This window comes from Cuculus canorus, chromosome 4, assembly GCF_017976375.1.
Source record: "Cuculus canorus isolate bCucCan1 chromosome 4, bCucCan1.pri, whole genome shotgun sequence".
NCBI classification, from domain to species: Eukaryota; Metazoa; Chordata; class Aves; order Cuculiformes; family Cuculidae; genus Cuculus; species Cuculus canorus.
Genome location: NC_071404.1, coordinates 48011439 through 48033979, shown reverse-complemented (window position 1 = coordinate 48033979; position 22541 = coordinate 48011439). Strand labels below are relative to the sequence as shown.

Below are 22541 nucleotides of genomic sequence, written 5' to 3'. Positions count from 1 at the left end.
GACCTTCAGCAAAAATACACATACAAACACTTAAAAGACATATCTGAGAGCTCCCAATCACATACTTTTAAAAGCAGCTTGCAGATTTCATATTTTCCTTTTGCTGCTGCTTCATGTAGAGGAGTGAATTTCCACAGGTCTGCGACGTTGACAGAAGCACCGTGCCTCACTAAGAGTTCAGCCACTTCGTAGTGTCCATAAGAACAGGCATTGTGCAGGGGTACTAAGCCACTAATCAAAGAGAAAGTATTAATGGTTACAGAAAATAAAATCCAATATGCAATCATATGAAGTTCCAGTAGATAAAACTCCCACTTCCCCCAGACATCTTTCAGGCTTTCCAGTTTTCATGGCTTTATCTCCCTGCTATCAAAAGATAATGAAAACTTTATTATCCTCCTTCAGTTCCCACCCACAAGACTTCTAAATACTTAACAAGCAACAATGTTACTACTTCCACAATCAAGTAACTCCAATGTTGTTAACAGCCAAACACTAAATGGCAAGAATCCCAACTTTGGATATCTGAGTGTAAATTTCAGAAAAGGTTTAACACTATACAATGGGTTTGAAGCACAGTTATTAGTAAGAGTGACACACCTGATAGATACAGAAAGATACTCAAACATTTCTTTCAGGGAGAGCATGAAAATACAGGATTGGAAGTGTTTTAGCATTGCAAATGAATTATCGCCCACCTTGAACCATTATATTGGAGTGAGAGATCAAACACAATCATGCTATTCTATACAATTGCTTTGCAAATAATGCAAAAACCTGCAAGTGGTTCATATCATTTAGCTGAATGTTAACTGAGTAGCTATATCACCTGATGTAATTTAAAGGCTGCTGTTAAGCAAAACAGTCTCCAAAATGGGCAAGACAGGGAAGAAAAGGATTATGTACGACAGCGCCAGATACGTATTTGACAATGGCTTTGCCAGAAAGTTAAGGTCTATAAATCTCTCTACCATAATGTTAGGAACAATGCAGAACAAGGAAGAAAAGAGAAAAATTTTCAAGCTAGAAATATGATGGTTACTGAAATCCAAAGCAAAGCAAATAGAGGAGTATAGAAATCACAGACTGATAGAAACCAGCAGAGTATATCACAGAATGAAACGTACCCTTTGTCTTTGGCATGTACATCTGCCCCATGGTGCAACAGATACTCCACCACTGACACACGGTTATATCCTGCAGCAAAGTGCAGCGGTGTTGAATGACGGCCTTCCAAATCTCTGCAATTCACATTCTGAGGGCTGCAAAGTTGCTGGAAAGACAAAAGAAGAAATCAAAATCTAGTACACAACTAAAAACAAACAAATACCCCCAGAAAACAAACAAAACCCAGCCAAACAAACAAAAAGCTCAAAACAAAAACCCCACCCCCCAAGATCCCAACAAAAAATTTGGTCCATTTATTATTATATACGAATGTTTAGAAGTTACGTTTCAGAAAAATTCTGAAACACTTAAGCAAAGTTAAAAAACTAGCTGCTCCAAATTTATGGCCAAAAGTACTTCTATAACAAACATGACTTAAATGATGGAAGTAGTACAAAGACATTCCTAATGTATTAGAAAGGGTGAGCCTCTAAATCACCAAGCACCAGGTTCAAGGCCATGTGGCTTTCTCCAGGTATGTTGCCATTTCCAGCTTATACTGTCTTCCAAAATCTAGAAATATTGAGTTTGGTAGTGAAAGGAGCTGCCAATGCACAGAACACTGCTGCTGTTTAAATACCAGTATGTATCATGTTGAAGTTCAAGATAAGAACGCATGCAGAACAGTCTATCTGCAGGCTATTTTGCGCACAAACCAAGTATGAAAGACAAGACCAAACCTTCCTGTGATGCTGGGATTCCCTTCACTTTCAGATTAAGGATGGCTTGAAAAAAGGAACAGGTTTGCCTTCCCATTTTTTATGATTTAGCATCCACTGGGCAATACTTCTGCAACACTTGTAGCAGAGGCTTCCCTAAGCTTTGCACAGCAATAGAAAGTGGGCAATTAACAGGAATTGCTCAAACCTACCTTCACAGTTTCCAAGTCTCCAGCTTTGGATGCTTCTAACAACCGATAATCCACATCAGATGTGCGCACAGGTGTACTTTCTACACAGGGAAAAAAGACACTAGGATTACTTTGGATCATTAAGTTATATTAACTTACTCTCAACATATTTTACAAACAGTCTGTTGTCATTCATAAAAATACAGCTGGAGCTGGGATGTTCCAGTTCACATTGCCTAAACAGCTGAGCTTTAATTTCAGTGTAAGCCAGTCAGATTTAAACTCTAGAGCTTTATTCTGCCAAATGGAGTTACAATGCTTTGCTAATCCTATGTATGGTAAAAATGGTCATTTCTGCACTTAAGAAATCTACATGGTCACTGGGACGGATTCAAAGTTTTACTGAAGTTCAAAAACACCTTTCTCAACAATGTCAGCAAAACGCATGAGGCGCCAGTGCACAACCAGGGCTAAATGTGCTCAATTCAGCATCTGAATCACAGCCTTTGCACTTCATACTATGAAGCAGCGACAAGAGGATGGGATTTCTACGATGGCTCTGGTCACATGGTAACTGCCTGGTGACACTCCAGTTGTGGACTGCACATCATAGCAACAATGAGATCTGTTGCTTGTTAGAAACACGGGGTAGTAAAAATTGTATCAGAAAAATGACATAGTGATTAAAAGGAGACCTTTTGAGAGATCTTTTTTCTTCTTTAAATGACTGTAAGACAATGACAGGTTTTGGCCTCAAAGGTCTTTCACATCGCGTCTCATTAGAAATATGGCTTGTAAGAAAGCAAGCATGCATTGAGGGAAGAGGAAGAAGTGCTGGAAAGGAGCAGTGGATTAGATGTCCCTAGAGCTCGAGTGTTGCTCAAAAAGGAGCTGAAAGGGCAATCTTGATAATTTCATTTTTAATAGACACTGCTTTCTTTAGTAGAAGCTGCTCCTTTCAAGCTCAAGGATTTGTGGAATAGACGTTTCAGCAGCATGTTGCATGATCAGTGTCAGAAATGACTGCCTAATGCAAAACAAACAGGGCAAGGTGAACTTGGGGTTGCAATGCTCTGTAAAAATGCTGTAAGAAAGTCAGTGTTGGAATAGACTAAATTCATTCTAGACGGGCACGCAACTCCATCAAAAATCCTTACAAGACTTCTTTATATGCAGAGGACTGGAGTACTATTTCCTGGGAGGAAAGAGCAGAGACATTGTGAGAAGGTACTTCTCACGGACTAATACAGTCTCTACAGAGCTCAGTCAGTTGCTGACTTTGCACTGTAATCTGTGATATCACAAGAGTGGAAAATGGGTAGAAAGGGCTATTTGTAGCTGGCTATTTGCCATCTCCTTTCCTCAAGTCTACCTCAATCCCCTGAGGCAGTTCCACCAGCAAGCGGTTGGACTTGATGATTGTAAAGGACTTTTCCAATCTAAATGATTCTATAATTTAGATTATAGACTCAAACACATGCTGCAAGAAAAGGATGAGAGCAGATGTTTGACACAAATGTTAGTGACTGCAGAAAGAACATAGCACGCATCAAACTTCTGTTGCTGGAGCAGGTTAAGACTTCAGCTCACACCTTTGCCTTAAATTATTTGCCTTCCCTTGCTCTCCTCAACAGCATCAACACCTCAGCATGCTGAGGTAGGGAGAGACGAGGTCAGGCTATGTCCTAAACTGGTTCCAAAGCTCAGCTCCTTAGCAATTCTTTCTCTCTTCTCTGGACTCCTGTCTTTGTCTTCATCAGATAGTCAAGACCCTGACTTTGGTGATGGTAAAAAAGGAAATCAACCAGAAACACAATCTAATTATTGTAGGAATGAGAAATTTCAGTTCTGCTAGATCAGAACTTGAGTACCAAAAGGTTGCACTAAGCAAAGAAACAAATCAAATCTTAGTCTTCAAAAAAGCAAAACTAGCAGCATTTTCTAAGAATATGAAAAAATGAACAACCTCGTTTTATGAGCTTTCTTATATTACATAGGCATATTTGTACCACTTGCAACCAAAATCACCAGCAGCTAAAGTTGCTGGCCACTCTGCTGTCAGAAAGCTGTTTTCATGATTGTTATCTCCCAGTTGGGAAGCAGTTCAGCGATCAAGTATGAGGAAAAAAAAATCCAATACCACATGGAATATATTTTAAGCTGTGAACTCAAGAGTCAGGTAATAACCTTTATCAAAACAACTCCAACATTTAAAAAAAATATTTAACCCAACATTAGAAAAACATGTAGCAATATTTGGTAAATATTTTCAGCATTCATTTACTAGCTTTGAAATACAGAGAATGTGAAGTCAAGAATCCAACACATGTTTTTCAGTTTTTGAATTTTTCAGTCTTGAACACCTTCAGGGATGTAAGAGAAAGGCTGCTTCTGCTCCAATGAAAAGCAGCACAGTACGGTACCTGAAATTAGTTTTCCTAGAAAAGGTAAATCAGGGAAAATGAATTTTAATTTAAAAATTTGAATGTTTTCAGAATACTTCTATTTTTACTAATTTTTTTAAACTTCTATTCTTAAGAGCAGAGAATATGTTTACTTTCTTCTGATTCATAGACGTTATTATCTCAATACCCATACATACATTCACATCCACGTTTTAAACAGGTAATGCTACCTGTGTAACCAGTTATATGTAAGCAGCTACACCTCAGGAGTGGGTTCAATTCAAAACAGCTCTTCCTTGCACTGCTCTAAAACACCTCCTTTTTCTTTTTTTTTCCCTGTTTTAAGGCAACATTGTTGAAAACAGTGAAGGAAATGGAATTTCTAGCTACCATGGGTCTTCTCACCTACTTGGCTATCTGCCTTTCTTTGACTACATCATATCCCACTGTAAGGTGTATTACTTGCTCTGCAGTAGCCACCAATACAATTATTATTCTCCCGGCTTGCAAAAATTGAAATGCAACATAGATAGGAAGATGGAAACACTCAAGCACTTACATGAAAAATAGTGGCATCCTCTTTTAAACATCTACTCACCTTATTAATGAAAGCTATAAACAAATTGTTATCTAAACAGAATCCAGAGCACAATTTTGTTTTTTTTCACAATAAAAATCTTTCTCTGCTGGATAAGAGATTTGAAATTCAAGCAGTTTATCAGTATTTTTCTGCCAATAACACACTGCTTGTAACTACTCAAGTACCGAGAACCCAACAGGGTGGTTGGTGAGAGGAGAAAGGTTTGTCACAGGTACAGCAATGTCTCACTTGCCTTGGATTTGTTACCAAAAAACCCCAAACTCCCCATATCTGCCTTCCTGCAGTCCCCACGTACAGCAGCATGCTCTGCATCCACAAGATATTTATTTTACTACATATTTGTACAAAATCACTGAATAGACAACGGCTTTTTGTTCTGTTGTGTGCTTTTCTGTTTTGAAAAATATCACACAGTACATACTGTAGATGTGTGCACAAAATGGCAGAAGGGAGGGATGAGAAAACTACTGCAAGTCTGTTGCACTGGAAAAGAAATACGATCCACAGCTGTAAAGGAAGAAGCTGAAGTTGAAATACACAAGCTTTTATTTTTACCTACCACTTAGAATCTGTTGCACTGCTTCATTTCCCATCTGTGCCGCTGTGAAGCCTTGTAAAGAGATGATGGAGGGATCAGAGCCATAATTCAGCAAGAGCCGGCAGGTTTGCAAGTGACCTGCCAATGCAGCCCTATGCAATGCTGTCTGACCAAGGGTGTCCAGTGCATTCATCTGAAAAATCAGCAGCAATATAAAATAAAACATTGCCACAATTAAAAACCCACAGCTGTCCCTGCCCTTAATACGAGCAATAACAAGATTTTTCCAGCACATAAATTCATCAAGCCCTCTGCTTTACAACTAAACAAAACAAAGTGTTAAAATAGGTACGCAATCCAATGTAAATATAATTCAACGCAGATGCCTTCCTGTCCTTTAATGACACAGGTTATTAGTTTGCCTGACTAACAGACAGTATAGGGTCTCCAAAATCATAATTAAAGTAGCGATCCAGCTTTTGACAAATTAGATGAAGAAAAGCAAAACTCGCAAAGAACAGGAGAAAGAGGTAAATCATTAACCAAACAATTTGAAGAGAATTACCATCTGTCATTTTCAGGCTGGCAATTAACTCAACATTACTCGCTACCAAGAATTAAAGCAAAACAAAACTGTCAGATTACGAATTCTACAAAGGAGCAGGGTAACAAAAGAGAGGTTGGATACAAACACTCCATTTCCTCCTCACTTTTCATACTTTTATGGGAATGTTAAGTATAACTGGATATAATTCCATTCAATAGAAGACTGTATAAACAGGCAAAATTGAGTATCGCCTTCAGAGAGTATGATATAATGGAAACTTATCTGTCTCTCAAGATCTAACAGAGTATCTAAATAACTGGAAGCATCTCCACAGGTTCACTATCAGAGAGAGGAAGAGAATAACAGAGAGCTTTAAAAAGTAGGAAAAAACAGTCATGAAAATAACCTTTCGAGAAGATACTTTGTACCTAGCAGCGATTCATGGCAAATTTAAATGCAAATGTCCAATAGCTTTTTTACCACTTTATGAAATACAGAACTACTCTATATTCTCTGCAAGCAACTCAGAACCTGTTATCTGTTTCCAAGCCTACAGATTGCAGGCTGTGAACCGCATGCATAATAAACTCCATTACTGTAAAAAACCACCTTTTTACCTTCTTAAAATCTCTGCGCTGGCAGTCAACAAAGGTTTTGCTTGTTATTTCTCACCTAATATGCAGCCTGCAAATCCTACTGCCTTGCCATGAAAACTAGTGAAAACATTTTGGGTTAGATCCATATTTTGTAACTAAATAAAATTTAATTAGGTAGAAAATATCTAATACCAGATAGGGGTAAAAAAAATCAAGTGAAATACCTGCAGTATCACAATATCAAGCCACAAGAAAGAACAAAGAACTACTACATAAATAAAGTCCAGTGTGATTCGATATTGTCCAAAATTCTTTTATGTTCCTGAACAATTCTACAGACGGATAAAGCAAGAATTTCTCAGATCACAAACCTCTCTTGCAGGAAGATGTATAGGAGAACAGTTCCGCTTTCTTCTAACCATGCTCAGCTCATGCCACTCTAATGGGATTTCCCTAATAGTTTTATTTTAAATAAAAACTTACTGCAATCATGAATATTAACTAGATGGTCAATGTCCCAAATCCATCATTTTGTTCAGATGATGATCCTCATCTGTTTCAGGACACTGGATACCTTTCACCACTGATAAAGGCACAGAGAAATGCAGAAGTCTGGGGCTATACAGGTTTAGTGACGGGAAAGACAGAATGAAATGACACTTGCAGATTCTGGAAGTAGCTGATAACACTCCATTTGCCCAAGAAAGAGAATCATAACTAGTTCTATAACACTGAATTCCTGTGTTAAACATGCCTGCACTGAACAAATTGCTGAAGAATAGCAGCAAGACACTCACACTGCACAATTCGATACTGACTGTGTACCTGGAAAAAATGTTAATATTCATTTGAAAAGAACACTGGCAGTCATCAGATCCATCATCTCATGTGTCTTATGCAGGTCTCCTTTCACCTCCAAATAATTATCTTTGCCAACAATTGATTCTTGCGGCAGAAGAACGCCAGCCACTTCAACAAATGCCTGCCTACTTCTGGGACAAAGAGAGCTGCAGCTGAACAGAGGGACGCATGCACCAAATGAAGGTGTTCTTTTCCTCAGGAACAGAATCAAGCTTTGCAGGGCAATTTCATGGGGAAAATGTACACTTTGAGGCAGATCTGCTCTCACCAGTTGCACAGCACTTGTCTAAAAACAACCCAAGAATGTAATGCGGTAAGGCTAAAAGCAACAGGATTTATTTCCAAATGAAAATCACTTTGAGATTACAAATTGAAATAATGAGATTAAACGCCATAAAAATCAAACTTGGTGATACACCTGCCTGAGTTAACAACTGCTCAATACTAGATCTAAAAATATATGCCCTTTTAAATTCATTGCTAAAGTTTAAATCTTATTTGACAAAATGTAAAATATCCAAGGTGCGCTGCCTTATTTGTGTGCTGAGAAAGCAGATTGTTCCAGATGCATTAATTAAAAAAAAAAAAAAGAAATATTCAACTGGAGCCCCTTATAAGAAGTCTGAAACCAGAATGCTGCCGCTCTGAATTACTTTACTGATGGGTTTTCTGCAAGCAGTTAAAAATGACAGATTTGACAGCTTTTATTCCACAGCACACTGGCTCTGGATTTGGTTTCTTCACCTTTTAGCATGAAAGTAGTCACTCCACTGCTGAAACCATGAGATAAAAGCAGAATGCAGTTATCAAATGAAAAGTGGTTTTAACTAAAGCTTTTCATGGAAAGATACCATCCTACACAGTATTTCCCAATGCAGAATTCCTTCTGCTCTTCTGTTTTATCCCTTTCCCTTTCCCCATCCTGAATAGATGCTGTAGAGAAATCAAAATAGTCACGGTCAACAGACACAGAAGAGATTTTTCCCTCCCTGCACTGCTGCTGTCCCAGAGCAGGGTACACAGCTACAGCAATACTCCCTTGGCTGCCTGGCATCTGGGGCAACTCAACAGCTGGGATCTGTTCAGGAAACTTTTCTTCTGCAAGACCTCATAGGCATATCAGCTTTCTGTTGGTATCAAACACCCCAAATATCCTCCTTCTCTTTCACACTAAAGCATGACAAAATGCAACTGCTTCTGCAGTTTCCTCTGAGATCTTTCTAATAGATGCACATTCTAAAAATCACACATGAAACTTGTGCTCTGTTAGCAGCACCAGCATCCCAGTATCCTTCCCTACAATGTAAGTGCTCTAACTGCTTTCCCTCTGCATTTATTCCAAAGAAAACTTGCAATATGTCTTGTGCCTTTGTGCATAGCTAACAATAAACAGGATAGCGATGAAGAGCTGCTGGTGGCCACTTCAAGCTCTGTCAGAAAAAAAAGAATGAAAATTTCCATGCTTTCTTTAAAAGCCCAGTTAGTTCTTCAAATTGTTACTCTCTATATAATCAGTAGTGGTTTCCAGAAGGTAGATTAAAGCTGTCTTACTCAGTACCTTTGCTTTCAACAGAAGAAATGGTTGCAAAGTTAAGAAAATACAGTAGGTCTCATCCAGCCACACTTCAGTAAGCATTTGATATGGGATCACATGGCAAATTTTTATTTAATTTATATGCAAAAATAGAGATTGGTTGAAAAACTGAACGTATTGAGGGCGGGGCTGTTCAGTGATTAGTTGTGGGATAATTTTAATACTTTCATTAATTATCTTGGCATGGGTGAACTGAAGGGCATAAATATGGGAAATTAACAAGAAAAAAAAGATTGAGATTCTCTGTGTACTACGAGACTATAGGAAGGGTCTGAGTACTTCTGTGTCGTGCCCCAGTAAGCATTAGACCAGCATTTACATCAGAGTTAGGGAAATGCCATCGTGTAAGGCAGCGGGGGAATGAATTCCACCTGTTGCCTGAGTTCCAAGATTTCCTCTGGTGCTAGGAAAGAGAAGGACATTCGGAAACGGCAATGTTCCCTTATGAGGAAAGACTGTTTGATGCCTTTAGCCTACCAAAACAAAGGCTAAGGAGAATCAGTTTGTTCACTGCAAATGCCTCAACAAAGGAAGCATTAAAATGGAAAAGAGGTATTTAAACTGCAGGAGAGTGCCGCTTGAAGAACAAATGGATATTCACTTTGAGGCTGTTATTGCAGGGAACTCGATCAGCAGCTCATGAGAACCCTCTCTTGTAAAAAATACAACTAGACGCGATCAAAGAGCTTAGTACATCTGGCTACATCTTATGAAGTGACTAAAATTCAAGGCACAAAAAGAATGAACAGGAAGCTTCCAGAAATGCAACAAATGGGAAAAAAAATAAAACCCCTGTATCATGCTCCAGGGAATAAAGCTGCAATGTCTCAATGATGAGAAACAAAGAACTATTACATTAAGAGTGTCTGATAATCTGAATGCCTACAGTCAAAGCATGAGCAAGAGGTCTAATGATAATATACAAGAAAGACAAACATTTTATAGTGATTAAATATGCCTAGTTAACTAATTAATACTCTAGAGTGTATCCCATCTAGGAACTTCAAAGTGCTCCATAAGCCTTAATGACCCACCTCTCATGAAAAACCATGATTGCATTATGCATCATTTTACAGCTAAGAAACTTTGGACACTGATAAAGAGGGACTGATTCACTGCAATAAGGAAACATACGCTTAATTTTAACTGTGAGTGATTTCCTGCCATGCACTTAAGGGCTTTGCTAGATGATAAACAAGAACGGCTATCCTCAGGATAACATGGCAAGCACATACCAGGATGTGAATGAAGAATGGGTTTTAATGACTACCGTGTACTTCTATTTGCATAATGGCAATGGAAAGAAAAATGGAACACATCACTCAGCATCGTTCTATAGATAACTGTGGGCCACTCAGCACCATCACTCAGTCCAGAAGCGACTCAGGGATCCTCATTTAGGAATCTGTTCTTCAGGGGGCTACAAGCTATTGTTCAAACATGCTACTGACACAAACAATAAAATTGGGCCATTTCTACTAAGGATGATGTCTTTGAGCTTACTCCTAATCTGGCTAAGCAGAGTTAGATTTTCAAGGGAAAACTAATTCGAATACCTACAGTACAGCAGCAGACTTTCCAGAAACACTCGGCACATAAACTCCTCGTACTTAAAGCAGGTAGCATGTGGGTATCAATACACTTGAAACTCCAGCGCATCCAGTTCAGTGCCCACCCAAATACTACCAGTATTGAATTCCTGTGCAGAATTAGATCCATAAAGTCATCAGGTATCTATTTCTATAGCAAAACGAGTTTTTTTTCACTTTTAGTGCATAGGTATGCTACTAAGTGAATCTGGAAAAATAATAATGAATGGGTTTAATGACTATTACCGAGACCTCTGGTACCAAGGTTCCACCCTGGGAAAACCTTGGTACGCCACCATTGCACCAGTATTCTCAAGTGCAATAAACTCTGTCATGGCATTGTTGTTAAGCTATTTTATGATGCCATTAAAGTACTATGGAAGTGAAGCAAGATACTGAAATCTAGCAACGAGCCTCATATAGGCTTATAAATTACAATTCATTCTTTCAAAATAAAAAGACTTAGTATTAACTATGCATACAATTACACTGCTCACACCTCCTAGCATGTCGAGAGTGACAACATAGATTATTACAGGTATTGTTCTTCATCTCTCACTACCTGAATGAAGATGAAGACAGAGCAATATGAAAAAGAATAAGCAGCAAGCAAGGGCTAAGGGATGCCCAGCATTCATAGTATCATAGTACAGTTTGGGTTGGAAGAGACTTTAAAGATCATCTAGTTCCAACCCCCCTGCCATGGGCAGGGACACCTCCCACCAGACCAGTCTGCCTAAGGCTCCATCCAACCTGGCCTTGAACACCTCCAGGGATGGGGCAGCCACAGCCTCCCTGGGCAACCTGTGCCAGAGCCTCACCACTCTCATGGTGAAGAAATTCTTCCTAATGTCCAGTCTAAATCTGCCCCTCTTCAGTTATACCCATTCCCCCTGGTCCTATCCCCACAAGCCTTTACGAACAGCCCCCCTCCAGCTTTCCTGTAGGCCCCTTCAGGTACTGGAAGGTCACTATAAGATCTCCTCTGACCCTTCTCTTCTCCAGGCTGAACAGGCCCAACTCTCTCAGCCTGTCCCCGTAGGGAAGGTGTTCCAGCCCTCCGATCATCTTTGTAGAGGTATAAACACTGTGTCAGCAAACTCAGATGTTGGACATTTTCAAGCCAACAAGATAAAGCAACGAAAGGCACCTAAATGACCACTTTTATTAGAAATGAGTAGCAAGATTCATTGAAAATGTGTAAGCTAGACTCCTAAAGCCTGTACTCAGTTACGTGGAGAGAAGACCTAATTTTCAAATGTGATTCCTGAACTTCCTGTTCTGACTTAAGATCAACACACTTCATGATTAACACAAGAAGCACAAGGCATACAGAGAAAAAAGAAACAACTATTATAAAAACTAATGCTATTTAGCCAATATAACCTTTCTTCTTGCCTTTTGCCTTAAATAAAATATACATCAGTATATTTACCTTTGCTCCGTGTTTATGCAGAACTTCCATCACATCATTATGAGCTTTTTCAGCTGCAACATGCAAAGGTGTCATGAAACTAGGGAAGGAAAAAAAAAAAAAGGAAGATTTTAGTTTTACATTTCTAGTATAAAAGAGTCCATCATAAATTCCAAAAATTTCTGAAACCTACTCTTTGTTTTTCTCGTTAACATTTGCTCCTTTCCTGAGCAACAGCTCAGTAACTTGCTTCCGCTTGGGATGCACAGCGGCCACAGCACAGTGCTGCAAAACAGGAAATATAAATTATATTTCAATGACACAGGTGACAAAGAACTGTAAGATCCATGACTTCATCTCTTAATTATTATGATGAACATCAAACAGCAAAATTTACAAGCAGAATACATCACATTTCTGCTGAAACATATACTGAACAAAACACAAGCTAGTGATCAATGTTAAATTGTTCTACTCAGCTAAACAATTTTCACTTTAAAGCTAACTGTAACTTAGAAAAAAGCGCTATGTTCCCAACTACGTTAACTAAGTATCAGGACAGAAACAGCACATAATGCATAAAGGAGGTAAAGACAAACGGCTTGTATCAGCCAGATCTTCTACACAGGGACCCCAAAGAGGTTCACTAAGATTCTGCTGCTGTTGTAACATGTGGTGACTTTTGAATGTTGCTTTATTTCTTCTTCTGTTTCAATGCATACTGCATTTGTTAACCCAATGGCGTCTGTTATCCACTTAATTACAAATTATGTAATAAACATGTGGGCAATAAAGTTCTCTTACACTATGGTCTTTTCCATGCTATGAGAAGGATACGTCTTTCACACAGGGCTTTTCAATGCTCAACCCTCTCCTTGTGGGAACACCATAAAGCACCCTTTCCTAGGTGTAACTATTCTGAACCTGGCTGGGGTCTGCCTGTTACTTTGTCTGTGCATTTGCACCCAGAAGCAAGCACTCTGTTCCCCTTTTTTCCTTGATCCTCTGTAGACACTAGACTTCATATGCCCCAATGTCTTCTCAACAGTGGCCCTATTAGTGCATTCCTGAGGCCTGAAATTACAAGCACAGTTCCAGAAAAGCTGAACACCAGGCTTTAAAATCAGTCCAGAAATGGTTGTCTCAAGTTTGTATGTCTCAAGATAGCAGACTGTAAGAAATAGGATATATTTTTGAATATTTGTGTTTATAGTAGTACCTACAAAGCATAACAGTACCTATGCCTCAAACCAGTAACCTGTAAAAATCAGATAGTCTCCCAGAACTTTTCAACAGCAAAGCAATAGCTTTTACAATGAGACAGACCCCAACCAGAATGTCACTAAGTAGCAACAGCACTGATAACCATCTTTTGCCCAGTTTCAGCCTTCACTATGAAGTAACTGCCACTCAAGCTTCCACGCTGCTGTTAGTCAGCACAGCATGGCCAAGTTTTGCAAAGGCAAGCTTTGCAAACTAACATTAAGATCAATTTTTGCTTTGAAGAGCAGCAGTATTTTTGAGGCTTTGCAGATAACCTTTCTGTATTTCCTGCCAATATGATAAATCAGCACTAAAAGCAACAAAAATGCTGAAATATTGCCAAATTTCAGAACAATGCTGAAGCATAAATCAGGTACTTGCTTAGGCTTTTGTAAGGCAAAAGGGCACAGACCACTGTGCCCCATGGTAAAAGATACCTTGCTTCGGACACGAATAGCTCAGTCAGATTGTACATAACCTCATGTCCTGTCACTTGGATGGGAGACCACTTGGAAACTTCAAGTATGGGAGGCAAAGACGGAGAAATCACAGTCAAGCACACACTGAACAATTAACCAAAGATGGCAATAGAGCTAAAATATCCCATTTTGTCTAGCTGTCTCTGCAGAGTGAGCAAGCAGAGAAGAACAAAGAACACCACAGGACTACAAACTGATCATTACACAGCTAGAGAGATGCCTTGTAGCAGTAGCAGATATACTCAGGCAGAAAAGGAAAACATAATCTCAAACTTCCTACTGTCTTCATGTTCAGCCTCTAAATATCTCTTCTCTGTCTTCCTTCTAAGTCTAAGCTAGGATGCCGACTCCTCCATAGAGAGAACAGAGCATATGGATGCCTAGTAGTCAACACAATGTTCTGATCACAATTACAATGATTGCAGCAGTAAATACGCAGTTGTACGCCAGCAGCTGAGACCTACCGCTGTGAAGAAAATGTTCCACTAGAACAGAGTATCATAACTATAATGATTTTAATACCATCAGTCCCTCTCAACTTCAACATCTTCACTGCATCTAGGATACTGACTGAGTTCGTCATCTCCACTGCTTCTTCAAACAATGATATCAGAGCAGGATACTGCCAGGAAAGTGTCAAAGACCTATGTTTTCGTAGATAGTGAGTTACTACCTGTACTATTCCAATCCTTTAAGACCCTGTCATAAAACACCTAGCATGTATTTTCACCACAGTTTTATGTACACTATGAAGAAAATTTGTAATCCAAGTCTGCCCATATAGAACTTAAGGAAGAACTGGGCTACTGGAATAGAATTTAACTCCAGAAAAAACCACAAGTGATCAACAACAGCAAAAAAAAGAGGTTGATGGAGAAAAAAGGAGAAGAGAAGTGAAAAATAAATAGGCGAGGAGTAGCCAGAGGGCTTTTGTAATATAACACAAAGAAGAAAAAAGTGACAGAAATGATATAGTGCCATTTCTATAATGCTGATATATGAATATATAAAGTATTTCATGGCAAATCCTCACTCTCATATGATGAATACATTTTCATAGCGTAGAAATAAAACTCCTCAACTAACACTACCACCACATTTATCATAAAACAAATGGATTGACTGTATACTCTCACCAGTGCAGTCTCATGTGACTGTGGCTGCTTAAAATTAATGATCTCCAAAGCAAGTGTCTTTTTCACTTTGGCTAGGTCTGCTTCTCTGGCTGCTTGCAGTAAAGAGTGTCCTTTGAATTCATCTGTTACACAAAAAAGATGCATTTAATATTCAGAAACACGTCATATTTATAAGTGTCATTGGAGAAAGGCAGCTATACTCAATTAAGATGAAATCGAGTATTGATGTACATCTTCACACAGCGCAAAGAATGTGAAACATGGTTTACTGAAACCAAAGGGACATTCTAAAGGAGAGGGAAAGTGATTCCTTGAGTAAAATCCTTAGAGCTTTTCTCCCACTTATCCCAATCAAACACGTGACCTCTAAATCATTTGTGTATGTATTTCAGGTGAGCACAATGCTATTACATGCTCTTTTCAAAAAGCTTATGGTATTTACAACTACAAACGCTTCAAGGTAAATCCTGAACAAATAAACACATATATAATTTTTATATATACGTATGTGTGTGTAAATATAAAATGTAAATACAAAATATTAAAGTGTTGGTCTTAAAGAAAACTAACTGGCTAAGCATTTAAAGCCAGTGTGGTACCAAGATGAAACAAGTTTTGATAGCAGCTATGTCTTTGCAAGTATGGAGAGGTAATTTTGTTATTTTCAGTATCACATCACATCCAGTTCAGCAACTAGTTCATCTTAGTTTTAAATAATTTTTAATTTGAAAATGATTAAAAGTTCTTTTTTCCCCCCTCTTAAAACGTACAAATGAAAGGCAGGTCAGCAAGAATGATGTCTGAGCCCGGGAACCAGGGCAAAAATAAAAGCTCAACAATCTCAGTAAAAATATCAGTATTCTTCTTTCACAAGCAAGCTGGAAATTCTAAGCTTAAGCGGGGCTTTCTTTTCCCACCCTTGTTTCAACATCCAGTGCATTTGTAGATTTAGAAATAAAAATAAATATAATAATTTTTAAGTTCTCATTTCAAATATAATTAACATTTCTATGTAAACAAAGCGTTACACAAAGCACGAGTATAAGTAAGTCTTGAAATAACAAATAAATGTAATAATATTCCTAAAAAGTAAAAACAAAGAACTCAAGAATCTACTAAACGTGTTATTTTGGGGAGGGAAATACAGATGTCCCATCACTATAGTGTCAAATTTGGCCCAACAGTCACGTTTGTACACATTTCAGTGGATATTAATGGACACAAATCTTTCCCTACTCCTCTCCAAGAACTACAAACAGAGAAATAAAAAAATTGAAGGTTTTTTTTTGCTTGCTTGCTAATTTAAACAAATGGTAAGTTAACCTGCCTCAAAGCCAGAAGCATCTCCCGAGTTAGCCCAGAGCAGAGAGTAAAGAAAGAGCTAAAAGATATTAATGCCATCTCCTTTTCTCCTAGAACATAATTTTCTGATCCACATGATCTTGCCACCTTCACATGCAAAGAATAGTGACAGATGGCAACTGTGATTGTGAGTAGTGCAGGATCATATTCCTAGTGTGTCGGGGGGCTTCTGCTATATTGGAAAGGTAAGACACAAAATCAAAAGCTTAGTTATAATTGAGTTCAGAATCTACTTCTCAAGGAGTTTCCTTAACTTCATAATGTTTGTTTCCATAGTTGTCTCATTCAATTATCTTTTACAATTTTTAAAATGAGAAAACAAATCCTCAAAAGATGGCAAACAAAGACAGGCAAATTCAAATTAGTGCTGAAACATTGTTTTGTAAACCGCATAAAGACTGCAAAGAGTACAAAAACAAGGTGCTGCAATTTCCATCTTGAAGTTTGCACACTGAAGCTACCTACCTTCTGCAAGTTACTCTTAAGCATGGTACAGAGCCTTGATATAGAGGCCTCTATGTCCCTTAACTGGACTTCAGGCACAAAAAAAACAACGCATGGTCACTGACTCAGCCTTAAACATTTTAAACCTAATAAAACCAGATTATATCACAAATGATATATTAGAGGTATCTGTGTACTTCAAAGTGAGAGTCACAGCTGCAGTTACTCTGCTGTTTTGCATTTACTTGTGAAGTATAAGGAAAGCGTCCCTTTACACCCAACGAAAACTGTTTCCAGCCTGAAAACACTTACAGGTCAGTCTCTCCCTTAGCTCAGGCGTTGGAGCCATATCGACTGCACTCTTGCCATGGCAGTTGACTAACGTGGGATCTGCACCGTGACTCAGCAGGAGGGAGCAGACCTCTACGCGGTTCTTGGAAGCAGCTTCGTGCAACGGGGTAAACTGCCAGAGATCCATAGCATTCACACAGGCACCATGCTAGCACAGCAAAGAAAGCGTTATATTAGTAAGAAATTGTCTTCAACAACTGAAAGCTTACAGATTTTTATTTATAAAAATATTTATATTCTTTCATATTAGAATAAATATCCCCCCCAAAATATAAAAATACGTGTATATACAAAGATACAAAGAAAAAAAAATTCTGTATGACCTAGTTTGTCCAGTAGAACAGATTTTTCCACAGAAAAATTCAAATAAATCATAGAATAGTTAGGATTGGAAGGGACCTTAAAGATCACCTAGTTCCAACCCCCCTGCCATGGGCAGGGACATCTCACTAAATCAGGCTGCCCAAGGCCCCATCCAACCTGGCCTTGAACACGTCCAGGGATGGGGCAGCCACCACTTCCCCTGGGCAACCTGTGCCAGTGTCACACCACTCTCATGGTGAAGAAATTCTTCCTAATGTCCAGTCTAAATGGAACTCTACTATCTGTCTAAAGAGATTAGATGAGGGAAAAGACCACATGCACTTTACCACAGAAAGACCTATAGTTGTAGGCTTCTGAAATGACATACAGGATGTCTGAAATCTCTTACTACAGAAAAAAAAAATAATAAATCTTCCCTTTTAACTCTAGTAGAAACAGTTCATACCTCATCCAACACATCTAGAACTATAGTAATTACTTTCCAGCTTTCACTTACCTTAAGCAGCAGCTCTGTCACTTCGTAGTGTCCGTATGAACATGCGTTGTGAAGAGGCACAAGACCACTGTATGGAAGAAGGCAAATGACAAATTTATTCAAGCAGCATTTAAAACAAGGAGGAAAAATTTTCTCTCTACCGAGATGAACAGAAATCAAATAAAATCTAAAATACTGAAATATTTATATATTTAAAAATTAAGATTCACAAACTAATGGAAAAACCTAACCTTCACAAACCACATGTTACTTATGAGTGGCACTAAAATGCTGTTTTATTTTTTTTGTCCAAACAGTCCACAGATGTTTAATTTACCACTAAGACTAGCATTAATTGGCTTTGAAATAATCTTCCCTGAAGCTATTAAGGGGAGGGGAAATCCCATTCCACATTCAATTTGCCCAAGAGAAGTCAGTGTTCTGTTTCTGCCTCAATATGAACTTCTGTGTATTTAAAATGCTATGTGGAAGGCGAAACTCCCCAGATAATGTTAACGTAACTTCTGGGTATATTACGAAGGAAGATACACAACTATCCAGAGAAAGCAGACTGAAATTCTTGCTCCAGCCTGTGGGATGACCTGATTCTACTCTACTTTTTTTTCAGTACAATCTATTTAACTGTGCAAAATACTTTTACGAGAGTCCCCCGCAATTTTCATGCAGCTATATTACTCGAGGCCATTCTTAAAAATGACACTGGCAAAGTAAATAGCAGGGATCTAGTCATAAACACAAGATGTAATAAGAAGTCATGCACTGAAAGGGAGATGCAAAGAGGGCAATTATTTAAGATGACAGAATTAGCTTAATTCAAGCCAAGCAAGACAGGGTAGTTATGGCTCAACAAATCAGGATGTAGTGAAAACAATAATTAACCCTTCACTATTTAAGAAAAATACAGGGGATGTTTCTCAGAATTGCACAATAAACTGAAAGAGCATTGAGACAGCAAGTAGTAGGCAATGGGGTAAACAATTTCAAAGTAGATGCTCTCAGAAGCTGCACTGCACCTGTCACAGGAGAAGGAAATTTGGGGAAACTTTTCAGACTGCTATATTCCATCGTTACTTCTCTTACTTATAACTTATGGGTCTAAGTGTAAGATGAGAGAGTATCCAGTCCACAGAGCACTCAAAAAACCTGCCCTCATGCAAAATGACAGTCATCTAAGCAGACTGAGGCCTTCAAGGTCTCATAAGCAACAACAACAGTCATCGCAGCAATCTACCTGGCCACTTCTGCTACATGCTCTCCCCCTTTTTTACCAGCACATTGTGACTTTGTGCACAACAGCAGTAAAGCAAAGAAAGGTTCAGTGGAAAAAGAACTGCCTCCTTAGATGTGGTTGTCTTTGGAGTAACAAGAAATGGACAACCATTTTGATGAGGCATCGCAGTTCCACAGGACTGTCTCTGAAGCGATCCTACTGAAGAGAATCTAACAAGTCTATAAGATCAGTATAAGCTAATTTAACTCCATTGATTATTAAACTACATTTATTTATAGCCTATCTACTTATATTTACTTCTCATATGTATAAGTTAGAAACAGTCAGGAAAAAAAGGCTACACTAAGTGTAAATGCGCGATGCCATTAACGAAAAAAAGGGAGATTCCTGGCTGTCAGATATTTCAAAGTATGTCTGAATTGCTTTTAAGTTAATACAAAGCGTATAATTTCTATTTTCTTCCCCCTTCCCTTGCACCTAACTCAAGTTCAACTTAATCACTTTTCACACTTTCCAAGTAGATCATTCAAACCTCATTAAAGTACCTACACCTCAACTTTATACTCAGTTGTGCTCAAATTTTGGAAAGGTGTGAAATACCTAAAACTTGCTAAACTATGCTAGATGTACCTGAATAGGTATTACATGCAGCTTCACTGCAGGGTTTTTTTTTACTTTTATAATGTCTCATTGTGCATTTTGCAATTCTGATCAGAAAAAGCTGTTAAGGGTGAATGTACAGAAATAAGCACTACAATTAATTACTCTTCAAGAGTTTAAGCACGCTTGGGACTCGTTTTGGAAAGAAAAAGAAACGAAGAAAACGGAGAAAAAAGAAACGAAGAAAAAAGATCTTAATTTGAAATCTCCTAACACTAGGCTAGACTTGGCAGAAAATTAAGATATAGTAATTGCCCCAATTTTGCTGATGGAGCATATTCACTCATTAAAATCTTATCTCTACAGACTCCGAATATATAATAAAATGTATGCCTTTAACCAGGGGCCCAGTTCCTACAATGTTAGGATGAAGTCCTCCTATCACACCACTATGAGAATCATTAGTTTGGGAATGCACAGCTGAGGACAATATACAACACAAATAGTTCCAGATTTTTGGCTGCTGTGCACTTTTTGTCAGTATCTCCAGATTAGTCTAGCATCTACTATATCTTGATTTTCACTGGCGACATCAATCAAGATAAGCGTCCGAGGACCACTAGTTGTGAGCACAAGTGTTATTGACATTATTTGGAATGAGATCCAATTATATGCAACAAGATAGAGACTACATAGAAATTTTTCAATGCATTTTTTTTTCCACTAAACTCTAGCGCCCTCTCCCCATCACCTTCCCTAAAATAATGCTAGAAGTCATTGATTTCACAGCGTAATCTGTGTGTAGAAGTAAACAATGAGGTTTCAAAAAAAAAAACATTAAAGGTCTAATAGAAGAATTGAAACAAGTGCAATCCCAGCTAAGCTGTTAATGGGGCTCTAACAAAAGTTTATTTATGACGGACCACAGTCAGATTTTAGAAGCAAATGTCACATTCTCAGCCAACTACCTGAGAGTATGCTGCAACAAGAAAAAGATGAACAATCTCTCACCTTGATTAATACAAAACTATCACTGCAAATAGGTAAATCAATTCATTTCTGATCCAGTGGGAGGTGTCCCCGCCCATGGCAGGAGGGTTGGAACTGAATGATTTTTAAGGTCCCTTCCAACTCAAACTATTCCATGATTTTTACATACCCTTTGTCCTTTGCGTGAACATCTGCACCGTGCTGGAGCAGAAGTTGGACTATTCGAACTCTGTTGTAGCCTGCTGCTAGGTGTAAAGGAGTGGACTGCAAAGAAAAACAAAACAAGATGAAGAATGGGAGCCACATGAATTTGAAGTCCTGCACTTCCTGTCATGTACTCTGCTCTTCTCTTACACATTGGATCAAGATAAGTCAGGCCTCCCTTCTATATTAGCCAAATAAGCAATCACACAACACACGCATGACCTTCCTGTTGTCAAATCAAATAAATATTTTTTAAGGAGGGAGTAATCCAAGCAGGTATCTCCTAAGGCAACAACAAGCTCATCATTTAAAGTTAATTTAAATAATGCCCCAATTTTGTTTTGTTTGGAGTTTTCGTTTCTTTGGCTTGGTTTGATTTTTTTCTTTCCATTTTTTTTTTTCCTTTTTATGAAGCTATATTTTAATTAATTTTTAAAATGCTAGATTTTGGGTTTTTTAAAATTCATAAGTAAATTTATTCATTTCAGGCTTCGTACTTGCAGGTTACAAGACTGGTTCTATGTACACGTGTTGCAACAAGTGCACAAGAAATAATGCATTCATCCCATAGCAGGAATGCTTGTCTGCAGCTCTGCACCAAACAAGCAGCCGTACGTGTATCGTTCTGTGCTGCGCTAAGATATGTGGAGCAAACTGTATGCAGTTTGCAGTTTCCTGCAAAATACACATCTTCATCAGTAATGCACCTTGCTGCATAATAACAGAGTAATAACATCACCTTTCTTCATAGCTAATTTGTAAGAATTTTAACTCAAAGCTTTTTGAACTGACAACAAAGTTTATTTTAAAAGCTTTTTACTATGAAACAAATCTTGTGTGCTGACTCAGCCCAAAGAAACTGATTTCCTACACAAATGGGTGATGCTGTTTCCTCCTTCTTAAGGCTCAGAAGCAGAGGATTTTAAAGGGATCTTTATTACATTTTATTTTGCAGTGTATAACCAAACAACACAATTTTATTACAGTGAAACCCCATACATAAACCAGCTTGAATGCTTGGGAAGACTTACATATCTCACTGTATTAACCCAAGTACAGATTTATTGTCAGCATTAAAATGTTATACAGTATTACAGGTAAGACATCACATCCCTCTATTACCAAGATTTAAGAAACAGAAATCAAGACAAATGGTCTCATCGGTGATAAACAGCACCAGGTGCTATATATCCATAAATAGCATAGATTTCTAAGAGTGAACACATATTTAGAATGACCATAAACTTAGAGTAGTCTGTATTATATTTTTCTATAGGTTCAGCACTTTGCTACTTTGCTCCAGAAAGAGAAACTACTTTAATGCCTACCAAATGTCTCCCATGTACCGTAGTGAGGAGACAGCTCGTACTGAATGACAGCACAGGGCATCTCTAAGAAGAACATCTGGGTAACTCAGTTTATCTAGGCAAGCAGTTATGCAAGTTTCCATAAAAGCCATCTTTGGAACTATCTATACTCAAAACGTCTAACATTTATAA

General features: G+C 38.3%; 1 protein-coding gene across 1 annotated transcript in view; it reads right to left on the bottom strand.

The window, feature by feature from the left end:
- Positions 1-22541, bottom strand: part of TNKS (tankyrase) — a 136748-nt gene that overhangs the window by 23469 nt on the left and 90738 nt on the right. Inside the window, exons 6-15 of the mRNA XM_054064637.1 lie at positions 21008-21102; positions 18018-18084; positions 17159-17345; positions 15041-15162; positions 12356-12447; positions 12184-12262; positions 5583-5754; positions 2039-2118; positions 1128-1273; positions 66-231 (exon numbers count right to left, since the gene is read on the bottom strand). Coding sequence (XP_053920612.1) covers positions 66-231; positions 1128-1273; positions 2039-2118; positions 5583-5754; positions 12184-12262; positions 12356-12447; positions 15041-15162; positions 17159-17345; positions 18018-18084; positions 21008-21102 — 1206 coding nt within the window. The remainder of the gene's footprint in view (positions 1-65; positions 232-1127; positions 1274-2038; positions 2119-5582; positions 5755-12183; positions 12263-12355; positions 12448-15040; positions 15163-17158; positions 17346-18017; positions 18085-21007; positions 21103-22541) is intronic.